General features: G+C 36.3%; 1 protein-coding gene across 2 annotated transcripts in view; it reads right to left on the bottom strand.

Annotated features, from left to right (window-relative positions):
• The window catches only part of LOC308436581 (E3 SUMO-protein ligase RanBP2), a 51684-nt gene that overhangs the window by 10669 nt on the left and 24272 nt on the right, over positions 1-16743 (bottom strand). Inside the window, exons 18-24 of one of the 2 annotated variants that reach the window (XM_080937548.1) lie at positions 15339-15474; positions 10123-10217; positions 4576-9337; positions 4002-4079; positions 1994-2161; positions 1239-1325; positions 637-806 (exon numbers count right to left, since the gene is read on the bottom strand). In XM_080937548.1, coding sequence (XP_080793674.1) covers positions 637-806; positions 1239-1325; positions 1994-2161; positions 4002-4079; positions 4576-9337; positions 10123-10217; positions 15339-15474 — 5496 coding nt within the window. The remainder of the gene's footprint in view (positions 1-636; positions 807-1238; positions 1326-1993; positions 2162-4001; positions 4080-4575; positions 9338-10122; positions 10218-15338; positions 15475-16743) is intronic. The other variant, XM_080937549.1, reaches the window with a different exon arrangement.

Below are 16743 nucleotides of genomic sequence, written 5' to 3' on the forward strand. Positions count from 1 at the left end.
CTCATGAGAGAGATCTTAGAAAACTCAGCCCTAAACATGATGTGTCTATAAAATTTATTCTCTCAGGGCTCAGGAAACCCTGTTGAAGAAGAAGCAGAAATAAGAGCAGATGAAGAGAGGATAAAGGAAACCAAGAAACAATGCCTTCTACATCAACACAATCAAGACACACACAGTCAGGAGACTGAGGCAGCATGTACAGTGCCTGCACTATCATTCCTTAGAAGCCTATTTTCTAATGAGACAAAGTGGATCCAGATAGGAAAAGAAGCAGGGAGAAGCAGGGAGGATGGAAAATGATAATCAGAATATATTATGTATTAAAAAAAATATTTTCAATAAAAGATAAAACAAACTTACTCATATTAGCTACAATTTAACTGTTAAGTTTTAAAGCCAATTTTGTTTATATCCACAAAGAATCCTGGTGGTCTTTTAATTGACATGATATTAAGCCTCAGATTCAATAGCTTAATCATTTTGAGTGTTCTCATTCATGAATAGTTACATGGCTCTCTATTTATATACTCTAACACATGTGCTTGCTAAAGTCAAGTATTCCATTTGATAGTAAGATTTTAAAATGTACCAACAGAGACAACAGAACTGAAAGGCAAACAATGGAGACGCTCTAACCTGGGCTTCCTGAACTTTCCGAAGCTCTGACTGAAAATCCTCCCCATTGTCCTCATCAGTGTCACTGCAGACTCCACAGAAAAAGGTAGGCGGGAGCTTTAAAGTATCTGCTTTTGCTCTCTCTTCAACTGTTGGCTTCTTTTCCCAAACAATAACACATTCCTTGTCATCTGAAAAAGCCATAACACAAAAACACAATCAGAAACCCACCAGTCCATAACTGTCAGTCTGCAAGGTCTTCAATGCAATCTAACGACCCCCATAACAACAGCTATAAATGCTCATGAAGCCAGCCCATGACTACAGAAATCAACCAGTGTTTTCCAACTAACATTACTCTTTTAATATTTTAAATGTACCTCATAAATAAAAGTGGACATTACAGATACTACCACAGTGAAAGAAAAAGGGACCTTTATAAAAAGATAAGACTTTACCCAGGTTGTTATGGCACTTGCCTTTAATCCCAGAAACAGTGAAGGAGAGAGATAGCTGTGAATTCAAGGCCAACCTGGTCTACAAAGTGAGTCCAGAATAGCCATGGCTCTGTTACATAGAGAAATACTGTTTATTTATAAAACATAAAAGTTGTATAAACATACCTGCTAGATTTTCTTCCAATGGCTTTTCTGAGTCGTCCAGATAGAGTTTTCCATTAAGTTTCTTGACAGCCATTTCAAAATCTTCATCTTCAAATGCAATTGATTATATTGAGTAAAAATTTTTAGGTTTTCCTACCCACAAACCTGGAAATGATCTTCATTTTCTTTCCCTTTCTGTATCACATGGTCCTCAGTTCTACCTATCTGACCTTTTACCTCTATTCCTGTCTCTAGTTCCCACTCGTGCCCTGCTCAGGCTTTTTCACTATCATTTCAACACAGCTCCCAATGTGGTCACCCAGCCCCATGTGATATTCTAGACCACTGCCCAAAGAATCTTACTGGGACTGTGCAGACATTATCCTTCTCCCTTTTATATTTGGAATACTTCTGGAATTACTATTACTTCCAATTTCCTCAAAGATAACCATCTATTTAAGAGTTTCTTTAATGAATGCCATTCTTCTGATCATTTCATCCACTGACTACTTTATTTACACAGGCTAAATACCTAGCTCTAAGGATATTAAGTCTGTTTCAATTTTATTCCTTCTTTTTTTTTTTAGATGAGGCTTCACTCTAACCCATGCTAGCCTGAAACTCTCCATGAATATGAATTCATAAGCATCCTACCTCAGCCTATCAGGTACTATAATTATAGGCATGAGCCATCATGTTGGGCAAAAAGTCAGGCTTTAAATTAGTAAACTATACTCCCAATTTCTAAGATAATCAATTAACAAGAAAAAACTTACCATCCTCTTCTTCGCTAACATAACCTGGCCTATTCTTATAACAAAAGAAAGTTGAGGGAAGCAGAAGTCTCTCTGCCAGGGCTTTCTGCTCTGGAGTGGGAGTAAGTTCATACACAATGAGAATCTCAGCATCTGAGGAAGGATCTTCAGGTTCATTCTTTTCTCGTGCTGTAACCAAATCAAAACAACTGGTAAGTCAACATAACCAGCCTAACTAAAAACACAATGAACATGAAACTTTAATCTGTGGGTTAAAACAGCACTGATAAAAACACATACTTTGAAACAAACCAAGTTCTAAAATGATCATAAATTTGAATTAGAATTAGAAGCCTGGTTTAGTGTTCTAATAAAACTCTTAGAGAATAGAAAGCTTTTAAAAATCCTTTTACTAGTCTTTGGAAATTACTAATTTCCATAATCTCTAAGTGTTGATACAACCACACTAAACAGTAATTCAGCAAAGTATCCATGCATTTACAACTGAGAGTGCTTCAGGTGTTATCCAACATAATTAGTGCACCCAGAACCAACCTTTATTAGTTCCCATAAAGAAAGCAAAGGATGGCAGGTGATAGCACTGTATCCATTTTGGCAGACTTCCAAGTGAAGAAATAGATCAAATTAAACAACTGCTCTGTGATGATACTTTACGTATCAATACAATTTCCGGGGCTAAAAACAATGCATCTACTCCCATCTGACAAAAGGACAGAGATTTAGAAAGAGAAAAGGGAACCCTATTCATAAAGTCTGTTCTGATATATTAAAAATCTCTAGATCATAGGTACTAATAAATCAGTGCCTTAAAACCAGTCATGAAATAGGTATGTGCCAACCACTACAAGGGAAATATTCTCTAAAGCATCACTGTACAATATGGTAGCCTACCCTTATATGATTTCCTAGCACTTGAAAGATGGCTAAGTCAAACTAAAATGTACTAAAAGTATGAGCACACACAATGGATTCAAATGGCGTGGCATTAAAAAAAAAAAGAATGTAAATACTTTGTTTTTTTATCTTAATTGAATAAAAGTTGAAACATTTATATACATGTATTATTACTGAATAATTATTAAGCTGATTTTTTTAGTGCTACCTATTTCTTTGTGTTTCGTTTCCTATGTTGCTCTCAGAATACTTTAGACACATAGATCATACTGTATTTCTACTGCATGGAATTACTAACAAGAACTGGTACCCATTTTTCTGTAAGGCCAAGATGAATTTCTGGACATATTTCCCTCATTTGTTGTTAATAAGATTCTACAAATTCTGCATTCTTACTATTCCTATCAAGAAGCAACACTTTGGGACTGGAGAGATGGCTCAGTGGTTAAGAGCACTGACTGCTCTTCCAGAGGTTCTGAGTTCAAATCCCAGCAACCACACGGTAGCTCACAACCATCTGTAATGGGATCTGATGCTCTCTTTAGGTGAGTCTAAAGACAGCTACAGCAGTATACTTATATATAAGTAAATCTTAAAAATAAAGTGTAACACTTATTTCTATAAACAATCTGCACTACATAAGGAACATAAATTATAGAATGATAGCTGTTGAAAACAAGGTCAAATACAGTCTCTAAAGCCTAACTAGACATGTGTTACATACACTCTGCTGCCACCACATCTGAGTATTGGCAGGCAGTAGTGGCTAAAGTCAACAGTTAGAAAAAATTGGTCTATAAAATGCAAAAAATATCAAATAAAAAATTGGTCTTTATTAACTAGCTACAAAGAATAAAGAAACGTTCAGTGAAGCAATGAGACAAAGACAGACATTAATTAAGCAGAGTTGAAAATGAAGCAAAGACAGCATAATAACATAGACAACATCCAGATAAAGATTTAAAAGTAATATCAAAGGCTGTTACATCAACACTTTAAGAGTATGTTTTGTAAAATGTCATTCTTTAACATGCACACTGCAGTGTTAAGTACTCCATACAGCCGCAATTACTTGGCTAATAGTCACCTCACACTGAGAATGCTAGCTCTATACCTTTGCTCTCAGGTGGTGAGGTAGGGACGCTGGTCCAAAAGGCCATTGGATTAGATTTAAAAAGGCTAAAATTAAACCCTAGGAAAATAAAAAATATTTCATTTTTTTTAAACATCTTGTAAAACAAAGTGAATGACTTAAAAAACTTGAGAGCTCTCATTGCACACCACTCTGCTTATCTTACATGCTCATTCTATACACAAGGTCTCTCTGCTAACTGAATCAAATAATATACATGCAACTTCTCAATAACACGTTTCAAGTGATTTTTAAAACAATTTAACATTGAAGAATCTACATTTAAAGACTCAATACTCATGATTCAAGTGTATGAGTCTTTGGCACTGCTTTATAATGATACTATCTTTCCAGTTGCTAAAATGAATCTCTTATCATCTGCTAGTTTGAATATTCACAAGTCAGCTTATTCAGAGATTAAACTTGTCTGTTCAAATTCTTTTGAATGTTCATAAGCTAGTGTTTATGACACAACTCTGACTAAAATATGAGTTTCCTATAAAGAGTCAAAGGTAAACATTAAAAATCTACTTGACTGTAAAGATTAAATACTTACCTTTTTCTGGTGTTTTAAATATATAGCTAGCTGAAGAGTTCTCTTTTGAAAAGGCAGTGAGACTTTTGACTTTGCCATCAGAAGATTGCTTGATGTCAGAGTTCTGTGGCAGCTCACATTTGTCAGGTGCTACTTTTCCTTCAGATCCACTCTGGACTATTGAAGTAATTTCACTATTGCTATTTTTCAAAGGTGCATTAAAACTAAATCCAAACAAAGAACCAGTGGCTGAACTGTTGCCAAATGCAAATGGCTTTGGTTTTTCACTGCTAAAAATGCTTTTAACAGATTCTGAGCCAAATACAAACTTGGGAGGAGAAACCACTGCTTTAGGTGTTGTTTCAGAAGTGCTTGATGCTTCTCCAGGTTCTGAAGCTGTGTCTGTCACCTCGTCTCCCCGAGTTAGATCTGTCCTTTCTCTCGTGCTTTCTTCTAAAACGGCAATAGCAATTTTGCCACATGGTGACTCTCTAGGGGTGCTCAGATGAGAAACATGAGGTGTTATCAAACAATCTTTCTCTTGTGCTGTTTTTGCTTCATCAAAAATTTTCTTAAATGAGTCTGCAACATCCTGTAGTTTAAAACGTACAGCCAAATGTTCTATTTTTCTTTCTCCATCTGCAAAATCACATGCAGTCCATACCCACACTCTTTCAGTCCCTTTCATAGTTTGCAAAGTCATATCTGGAGTTATTCTGTGATTGGCACAAAGTTTTAATACCTGGTCCCTTCTCATTACTATGCGAACCTGTTTATTATCGTAATTCTGTAAAATCTTTATATCTCCAATGCCTCTTTCTTTCCACTGACCAACATCTTTATCGTATCTATAAAGTTTTGCTCTGTGACTAAAAACAACTTGTTCATTTTCCTCACCACTGGATACTTCAACTAGATCAGGTAAGGGAACAACAGGTTCAAAGTACTGTCCATCTCTCTCTTCTTCTTGAGTAACGTCAGATTCTTCATCGGTGCCAACTGAAGTTCCACTCTGGTTCAATTTGGCAGGAGACTTAGATGGACTCAGAGCAGACTTAAAACTGAAGTTAAATCCTGTAGTTGACTCACCAAAGCGGAAGAGGTTTTTGCGCACAGGGCTGCTTGCCAATGGAGAAGCATGGACTGAGCTGCTGCTGACACTGTCATCCAAGGCGTCTTCCCGTAAGTCATAGTTATCCCATTCTAAGGCAGGCCCGGTGTTATCAGGATTTTGCTTGACTGTAGTGTCCGAAGCACTCGAAGCATCTGCACCTGAACTTGTGTTCTCTTCATCTGTTACCTTTACTTGATCATTTGTCAAAAATGTTTTGAAATCTTTCAGTCCGCTCTTCATTTCCTCAGCTCTCTGTATTAGTTTAGCAGCCCTGCCAGTATCTACAAGTTTATGGGGTGTCTGAAGTGGAATGTCTAAGAGAAGTCGTTGACACTCCTCAAATTTCTGCTTGAATTCTTCAGCTAGCTCTGGCGTTTTAAACTTTGCAGCCAGTTGTTCCAGTTTAGCATCACCATCTGAGAAATCACTAGCTAGCCACATCCATGCTCTATCTGACCCTGAGAGGGGCTTCAGGTTCATTGTAGTGGTTATCCAATGATTGGCACAGACTTTCAGTACCTGTTCTCTGCGCATCAGCATTCTTAGCTTACCATTGACTTCATTTTTGAGAATTTTTAAGTTCCCCAAACCCCTTTCTTTCCACTGACTTATCTCAGCATCAAATCTAAATAATTTCACCCTTTGAGAATACAAAACTTTTTCATCTTCTTCTCCTGTTACAAGTTCCACTTTTTCTGGCATCTGCACTACTGGTTCAAAATGGATGTCATCGCTATCTTCCGTCTTATAGGCATCATCATCTTTCTCAGGATCAGAAGTATTTGCTTTCTCATCCACTTTGCCACTTTGTGATGAGAATAATTTTTCTCCTGCACCTGAAAATCCCTTAAAATTAGGGTCTTTCTTGCCAAACTGAAATCCTTCTCTTGAAGTGGACTTTGCAAGATCAGCAAAGGTGAAGGTACTGCTTGTCTGACCAAAGACCACACCACTACCATTTTTCTGACCGCTAGTATCATGAGCTTGGAAACTAGGATCATTTTCAAGATTTTTCTCACTCTTCTTCTCTTGATTTCCCTTCTCCTGAATGCCAAATTTAAACCCATCAGCAGATACAGGAATGCAAAAACTAAATCCATCCTTAATTGACTTAAATTCTGTATTAGAAGAACCCTGAAAGGCAAAGGAAGGTGTTTTTTCTTGATCTACATGCCCAAATTTAAATTTCTGCTCTGAAATGCCAACTTTAAAATTCTTTTCTGGAAAGTTACTCTTGAATTCTGTTCCCACTTGACTTCCTGCAGAATCATTTAACTGTGACTTTGAGCCCACCGTGAAAGCTGAAGGAGCTTCTACAACAGGCCTATGAGTTGGTTTGGAGACATCACAAGCCACACATTTTAAGGAAGAGCTTTCATTTTGTACAGAACAAACAGCACACTCCCACTCTCCTTCCTTTTTGGTGAACAAGCCTTCAAATCCACTCTTTGGAGATGTGCTTGTCTCTGAAGAGGCAGGCGCCGATACAGTAGATGTAGGCTGATTCTGCTTATTTGGATTCTGACAAGCAACACATTGAGTAGCACTTGCTTCATTTCGGACAAAACACAAGCTACAGTCCCACTGACCTTCCTTCTTGGTGAACATACCCTCAAATCCACTCCTGGAAGGCTTACTCTCTGAAATACCAAACTTGAAAGAGGGCAGTGCTGGGACAGTGGTGGACGAACTTGGTTTAACAGGATTCTGACAAGCAACACATTTCACAGCATTTGCTTCATTTCTCACTGAGCACAAACTACAATCCCACTGTCCTTCTTTCTTAGCAAACATGTCATCAAATCCACTCTTTGAAGTTTTACTTATATCTGAAGTTCCAGCCTTAAAAGAAGCAGTTGATGAGACAGGAGTCTGTTTTCCTGGGTTCTGACAAGCAACACATTTTGTAGAGCTTCCTTCATTTCGGACTAGGCATACACTACAATCCCACTGACCTTCTTTTTTAGAAAATACAGATCTGAAGTCACTGTCAACAGACTTAGGAAGCTCTCCCTGTCCAAATTTGAAAGAAGTTTGAACAAAGGAAGACCCATTTTTGTTAGCTGACTTTGTGTTCTGACATGCAATGCACCTAGATACAGTGGGTTCATTTCTTACTAAACAAACACTGCAATCCCAATGACCTTCTTTATTTGGAGTCATCAATGCAAATCGATCTTGAGCATTTTCTGGGCCAGTTTTTGGAGCAAAGCCATTTTCAACTAGGAGTTCTTTGCTATTGGTTGGGTTTGTATTTTGGCATGAAACACATTTCTTAGCAGTTGCAGCATTTTTAAATGAGCAGCTGTTACAATTCCAGCTAGGCCCTTCCTTCTTTCCGATCTGGAATTCAAAATTCAAGTTTCCACCAACAGATTTGCAAATATCCTTGTTATCCTGAGTTGCAGGTTCTTTTACAATTCTTAGAGTATGATTTGGTGCTGCAGATGCATTTGTTCCTAAGGCTTTTAAAATGTTCTGGGCCTCTTCAAATTTACACTTAAATAGCGCTGCTTCCTCTGGAGTTTTGAATCTAATTGCAAGCTGTTCTGGTTTTGGCAATTCATCTGCATAATCAAGGGCATGCCATACAAAAGATCTATCTGAGCCAGCATTTGGTGTCAGTTTCATATCTGGGCTTATGTAATGATTTGCACAGATCTTTAATACTTGCTCTCGTCTCATCAGAAGACGAATTTTACCAGATGTTTTGTGCCTTAGTATTTTTACATTGCCTATCCCACGTTCCTTCCATTCTTTGGATTCACCATCAAAACGGAACAACTTTGCACGATTGCAAAAGAATTCTTCTTCATCTTCCTCACCAGTTTTTACTTCTATCTTGTCAGGAAGAGGTACCACAGGCTCAAAGTGAGGACCATCATCCTCCTCATCCCCATGAGCACTTCCTCCATCTGTTTCATGACTTTTATTTGCCAGCTCTGAAGCAGGTGTTGTAAATATGGACTTCCCTGGACCATGAAAAGTAAACATATCATCACTTCGACGAAAACCAAAGTTCTTCTGCTGATTTGGGCCCATGTTTTCTGTAAGTGTATTTTTGCTTCCAAAACTGAATGTACTCCGAGAGCCACCAGTTTGACCTGATATTGGTTTTAGTCCACTATAGCCATCTCCTTGTAAAGGTTTGTCTGAAGTCAGGAGACCTAAAAGACTTTCACTATTACTATAAGCTGCTGAAGGAGGCTGTGTCACTACTTGTGGTGATGAAAAAGTGAAGTCACCATCATTTGATTTGAAATTTGAGTTAAATTTAAAGGGAGTTGGCTGTGTTGTATGTGATGGTGTTGTCAAAGGTGGCCTTATTACTTCACCCTGCATGGGCTGAACAAAATTAGATTTTCCAAATTCTATAACCTTTGATTCTCCTGACCTTGAAGCATGAGCTACAAGTGGAGGCTTTGTGAAATACCCTGGTTCTGGCAAAGGTGGATTTGTGCTTGTTTGTTGAACATTGTAATTAAAGTAATCATCACCCCTGGGTGATAGAATTCCTGTTGCAGGAGATTCAAAACGCAAGGGAGGACCATACATTTCCTGAGAGAACATACAAGCAGATGAACTTTGTACTGGTGGTGTGTGCATCTGTTGTGAATATGCATAAATATGTTGTTGGGGTGGAAGCCTATTCATGCCATAAACTGGACCCTAAAAAAAAGAAAAAAAAAACATTTTATAGATTATTCATAAAACTATAAAAATCTACCAACAAATCAACTCTCACAAACCTCAAATTAGAGTATCATTCAGCAGAAAGCACCCATGCACAGAGACACCAATGGTGCTGCAAAGAAATCTAAATATATATTTGATATGACAGCACCTTAAAAATGTGTACAACCGAAAAAACATTTTCTTCATTCACTAAACAATTACTAAATGATGTTAACAGTGATGATTATTACTAAAATTCATTAAGCATTTATTAATATATCAACTAGGCACTGTTCTAAATATTTTAACTTACTTTAAGAGCTGTAAAAACTCTATTAACTGTAGTATTATTCTCATTTAAAAATAAGTGGCCCAAGAGGTACACAGGTTAAAAAATATATGCCCAAGTTCATAATAAGCAGAAGAATGGGGATCTAAGTGAACCAATGCATCCCCAGCTCTCTGTCCTGGAAGTCAATTTTTAGTTACTGTCATACTATCCGGTTAGAGTCAATAGGATGGCAACATACCAGCCTAGCAAAACAAGAACATACTAGCCTTATTCCCATCAAAACAGTAACACAAGCACCAAAACCACCTATATTTAAAATATTCCAAATGTTTGAACTTACTGTTAACACAAAAATAAGATGACTAAGAAATGTCTATATCAAAGGTCACATATATTCCAATACTGAAATACTCCTTTCAATTTCTTTAAAAGAAACCCAAACATTTAAAATGTAAATAGTTATAATTGTATACTTTTCCTTTGTTACCTTTGTGGGAGTTACATTAGCTGCTGGTCTGAGAAGATACTGGGAATTATATGCAGGTGACTGACTATAATATACTGAAGGGCCAGTAGTTGCAACTAAAAAAAGAAAAGAAAAGAAACAAACAAAAGAAAAGGAAAAGAAAACAATGTTAAAAGTCTATTCTACAGTTTAAAATACTACCTAGACAAGAATTATAAATACAAGAATCAAAGGAAGTTTTAATTATTCTAAACTTTACATTTCAACATACTAAAGTATACCATAAAGCAATTAATAAACGAAGAACTCAAAAAAAAAAAAAAAAAAAAAACCTAGTTAAATGACACAAAGAATTAAAAAAAGAAGAAGAAACACTGCTACTGCCAACAAAAAACATGCTTTTAACAAGCATGCCAGCGCAGGTCAGTGTGACACATGCCATCTGATCACGAACACTCAAAAAGGTAGGTGGGTTTCTTTTACGCTTCAGTTAAAGCTACATAGTGAAAGATCTCTCAAAAAAAAAAAAAAAAAAAAAAAAAAAAAAAAAAAAAAAAAACCAAACAAACAAACAAAACAAAAACCAACCAAAAAACTAAATGATCCCTCTAAGATCTGCAGAATGTAAAAACACAGAACTACTCAACATTAGGAAAGAAGTAACCAAAAAGTATTTAATAACCAAAATGCACCTGATGGCCTAGATGTTTAAAAGGACTTGAAAATCTATACAGTGGCAGGGTTACAGAGCATGATCTCAAATGATTACTGAGATTTAAGCTTACTGACCCAGTACAATTATGAAAAGGGTCTCACAGTAAACATGAGGCCAACTACATGGCTCAGCAGATGTAAAGATGATTACCACATATACTTAGCAACATGACTTTAATTTCTAGAACAAATGTAAAGGTAGAAAGTTGTCTTCTGACCTCTACAGATGCTGCAGAATGTACACACACACACACACACACACACACACACACACACACACACAAATGTTTTAAATTAAAATTTCTTCTTTGGCTTAAAGCAGACATGTGTGCACATGCATACATGCCTGCATACAAATACACAAACCTTATGCTCCATCTGTTAGGTGAGGTTTATCAGGAAAAGAACTACTAAAAAGCACTTACACTAATCGCAAAGCTATAGTGTATGCTTAGTCTGATTTATGACAGTTCTACCAGAACTAAAAACCAAAAGACCTTTCATACTGTACATAAAGTGAAAAACTGAAACAGTGAATAAGTAATTCTGAAAAAAAGCAAAAAATTGTAGGAAGAAAGAAAGTACCTCTCCAAGTTTGTGAATCTGAAAACCTAATGGAACTCTAGTTTGGAAATCCCCTGAGGAAGAAGAGACAGGCATGGAAACTACAAGCTGACTGACCTGAGCCAAGAATCTGAAAAAACCTACAGGTAAGGGTCTGGAGACATGGCTTAACAGTTACTCAGACTTGCTTTCCTTGCAGCACAGCATCCACATGGCAACTCACAACTGTGTGCCACAAGCACTGCATGTCTGCAGAGCACATACATACATGCAGCTAAACATGTATTTATATATACAAGAAGAAAATAAGTTTTTAGTCTGTAATTAAAATTAGCAACTAATTAAAATTAGCAGTGACTAATAACTCAGTGGGACAAAAAAATTAGAAGTTCTTATAAACTTAAAAAATAATCTAATACAAAAAAGCTTGTATGTGACTAGGCTTTTGGGGAGAAAAATTCGAACAACTGTAAAGTACAGGGCATACACTATGTAAAAATATTAACACTGATAACATTTTGTTCTTACAACTCAGGCCAAGCCTTTGAATAGTTAAGAGTACAAGATGGTGCTATTAGGTACTAGTAATAAAAGCAAAAACAGAACTTTTAAAATGCCTGAAGGAGTTTAAGAGAATAGTTCAATTCTATGGTACAACACATCAAGCAAACCCTAGGTTTAAGCTTCAACACAACAAAATAAGAGTAAAATTTCTAATATTCTAATCTGAGAACTGTGTCCAAACATTACTCAGAGGAGCACAACTAAAACATTAGAAAGGGTATTGGCTGTATTTGCAGATAAGGAAATATGGTCATATGGTCATTTGCATATGGACAATAGCATTTTCAAAGATTTTTTTTTAAAAGTTCTAAATTTAAAATAAAATTCAAAAAGCATAGACACACAATAACTATAGTAACAATTTCATAACATCATTTTATGTATCTAAAAGGAATGATCAAAAGAACAATGTTCCAAATGTTACAAATAGGGGCTGGAGAGATGGCTCAGCAACTAAGAGCACTAGCTGCCTCTCCAGTACAAGGTTGGTGGTTCATAATTACAACTCCAGTTCCAGGTGATCCGATATCATCTGACCTCAGGCACTAGGCACACATGGTACACAGATATACATGCAAACAAAACACCCATATGCATAAAAGAAATAAAAGGTTTTAAAGATTTTGTTTTTAAAGGATAGTTAATCTTCAGTTTTCCTAACATTGCTCAGTATTTCCAAGTATGTTCATTTATCTTTACCTTCTAGGAATCTCATTTTTAAAAACCAAGAATCCTGTCTATTGTTACTATGAACATAGCGGCAAAGCTGTCAATAAGCTTATGACCCTGTCTGTCACCAACAAGCAGTTCAGGTTTGTCTTAACCATGAAACAAGGTTGCACTAGTCATCACAATCCTGTCATTACAAGAATAAGAAACACGAATTTTATGTTTATATGCTTATATAACACCCAAAAGATCTTTTTTGCCTATACCCGTGTGATGTTTATTTATATGCAGATGAAGGCAGGCACAAGATAAGGCAAGGCAGGTGATTGGGCAGTGAAAAAGATAGGCATTGGGCAGAGTTTTGGAAAGGAGGGAGAGAGAAGAAAGGAGACGAGAAGATGGAGAAGAAAGATGACCCGAATCAGTGTGGCTTTAATTAGCCACAGGTAGCTATAAATATCTTATAATGGGACAGATTATTACAGGACAATTTGCCTTATCTAGGGGAGCAGTTTCTATCAGTATGAATTGGATCTGAGTTTATTGTGTGGACGTTTTATGGAGTGAGAATTTACTGATATAAATCTGATTGATAAGTTAAAGTTTCAAGAGTTTTGATTTTGTCAGGTTACTGGGAATTTTAACAATAACCACAGAGGACAGATGCTGGGAATATGAGCGGAGCTCCCAGCCAAGAGAGCTGCTGCTGCCAGGGACAGAGAGTAGCAGGAGGTAGTGTGACATGATGCAATGGAACCATTTGCTTGTTTCTAATAGTTATCGCTACATATACAGAAGAAATGGCAATAGTAGCCAAAGAGATGCTGAAGTAACCACTGCACACAAGCACTAACTCTAGACCAACCAGCCTATTGTCCCCTATAGTGCACAGGAGTTTTAAGGCAAGGTCTGAACTCTATACACATACTTATCTATGTAAGATATGACATTTGAGTTTAACTTCACAAAACTTTCCTCACATTTATAAATCACTGTGAGAAAAAAAAAAAAGAGTCATTTCTTATGAATCAAACACAAATGTGCTTATCTAAATCTCACTCTAACTTTCCTGGTTTGAAAGCAATTTAAAAAACATGCACACAAGGCAACAGTGGCTCACACCTTCAATGCAACCCCTCAGGGAGAAATAGGAGAATCACTGTAAGTTTAAGTTGCTTTTCAGCTATATCACAGGTTCTAGACCAGCCTGGGCTCAAAGAAGAATGCTGCTCACCCACCTCCCCAAACAATATACATTACAGTTCTAGGTAAGTCTCTCTTGTCCAAATTTTTGGTGCCAAAGGTATTTCAGGTTTCAAGAATGCAAATACCACTAAATTCCTACATGTCTCATAAATTAATCCAGTACATATCCTAAAGGCCTATGGACTTGTTTGAGACAGGGCCTTGCTCTGCAGGCCAGGCTGCCCTTAGACTTGTGGTCTTCCTAGCTCAACATCTCCAGTACTAGATTACATGCATTCCTGCCACCATACCATGTCTGGTAATTTTACACATTTTCAGTCAATCTGTACTTTGACAACAACCTGTCATGAGTGTGTGGTGTAGGATCTTTCCACTTACACTACTGTGACAGCACCAAAAAGTTTCAGGTTTTAAGAATTTCAGAATAGGAATGCCAGGAATGCACCATACTGAAAAGCTGCTTCTCAATTAGGGGTAATTGCCACATCTATCAGTAACGAGCTATGTAGTAATAGCTGATAATCATTCTAAAGCTATTTTCTCATCTATAAAACTAAGTGTATCAATAGTATATTTACAACTTATACCTGTGATAAAATTACCTACAAAATGTACTTCTGCACATAGCTACCCATAATAAACACTATTAATATCCTTGGCTCATTGGTGTTTACACTGTAAAAAATATCCCATACCTACCTGCACATACACAAATATACATAGTAATTATATAAAGCAAATATCAAAAAAACTTATTAGGAAGCCAGCTATGGGGGTGCATGCCTAAGGAGGAAGTGGGTAAATGAATTTCTGAATTTGAGGCCAGCCTGGTCTATACAGTTGAGTTCCAGGCCATCCAGAGCTACACAGTAAAACTAAATAGGTGAACAGACAGATGATATAGATAGAAATGATAAACAGAGGGGGGGGTAAATAGTAAATAAATGGCAAGAGAACAATTCTTGAGTTTTCCTGTGAATAATCATAATGTTTCAAAATAAGGACTGGAGAATAACTTAGCAATTAAAGGCTTGGCTTGCAATCAAAATAAATTAGTTAAAAACCATCAAAATAAATCAAGAGGTCTAAATTCTTATTAGGCACCTCTTAGTAAATAACTAAATTAGTTAACATTTTAATTTATAAAACATTTCACAGGATAACTACAATGTACTTAAAAAGATTTTGCTTTAATATATCTAGAGTATTGTTTATTCTGTTTCTGGTTGGATTTATAAAATTTTACTATACTAAATATAGTGTTCTGGTAAACAAGTCAATAGACATATTTTAGAATGTACAAAACCACAAACAAGTTAAATTAACAAGTTACCTATTTAAATGGAGGCAAGAAGGCTGAGCGGGGGTATATAATCAGAGTAGAACATCTATCTAGCAAGCATGAGCCTCCAAATTTAAGTCTTAGTACTACAACAACAAAAAAAAAAAAAAAAAAAAAAAAAAGAACTTAAAAGGGGTGTTATTTTATTGGCATATTGGTTTTTTAGCTGCCAGCTCACCTGTTAGTGGAGCTCCATGAAAACCTTGTGACCCCTGATACCCATCAGGAGCTGGGTCTTGTCGGTAATGTTCTGCAGGCCAGCGATGAGGGGATGCAGAGCTACTGCTATTTAGCTTCAATTCCTGCATTTCTTTCTATTTAAAATAAAAAAATAGTAAGGAATGTTAAATGTTATAACTATAGAATGCTGAAAACAGTCTCAGCAAACACCAAATATTTTAAATTTAAGTGCTTGGTATCTTTTAGATTATACTTTCTACTGGAAAGAATACTGAGAACACAATTCTTTAATTTGTTAACATCTCTACTCCAAAGAAATAATTCCCTAAATCTCATTCCATTTCCATCCCATTTTTACTTACATTTATCTTTATAAAATTTAATCCATCCAAAACACTTACCTACTCAAAAAACTAAGACCTACAAATGAAACATCTTTTTCTGACAATGACTTTCCTCAAGCACTTCCAGCTATCTACTCAGCGTCAAGGCTCTCTCACACTGCTGTATTCTTCTGATTATCAGAGCTAATCAACACTGAAAATCGTCTCTTAATACTTATCCACATGGAAAGTAACCAACAAATTTCCAAGTAAGAAATACTGAGCAGCAACTGAAAGCAGTATATGCTCAGAACTTCACGAATACACTCCTAGTCATGTTTTTGTAAACAATATAACCCATACTTCAAACAGACAGACAGACAGACAGACGCAGCAAAGGACAAAACTGGTATGTAATCCAGATCAGATTACTGCAAAATATTTTTATAACAACTCTCTCCTACCAAACAAGATAGCAAAAACACTACTGCCCTCTGCAAGGCTATCTTATCTGTTACTTTACTAAATACCAACATCCCAACAAAGAACTTCCAAAACATCCCCTTGTAATATGGAACTTACCAATGAATTGTTTTCCTTACTGTCTGTTGAAATATGGTTTCTCTACAAAGCCTGGTTATCCCAGAACACACTATGTGTACTAGGCTGACCTCAAACTAGAGATCCTGCTTCTACCTCCCACGTGCTAGAATTAAAGGTATATGCTACACCACCTGGTTTTTGTTTTGCTTTTCTCAAAATAAATAAATAAAGATATAACTATATGAATATAGATATACATATCTATCAATTTATATGTATATCAATCAAATGTATCTGGGTAAAAACTGACAGGCTGATTTTAAAAACAGCTTCAAAATTTTGAAAGCAACATCCAACCAAATTATTAACAAATATCAGAAAGAAAAAAAACCCTGTCTTTGCTTTCTTGATCTAGAAATGCTACACTTGTAGCGGTAGCTCACATATACAGTCCCAATAGGAGGGAAAGTGAGGCAAGAAAGCTGTTATAAGTTCCAAGCCTTCTACTATTAAAAACAATGTCTCAATCACAAAATA

Source organism: Micromys minutus (assembly GCF_963924665.1).
Source record: "Micromys minutus genome assembly, chromosome: 25".
NCBI lineage: Eukaryota > Metazoa > Chordata > Mammalia > Rodentia > Muridae > Micromys > Micromys minutus.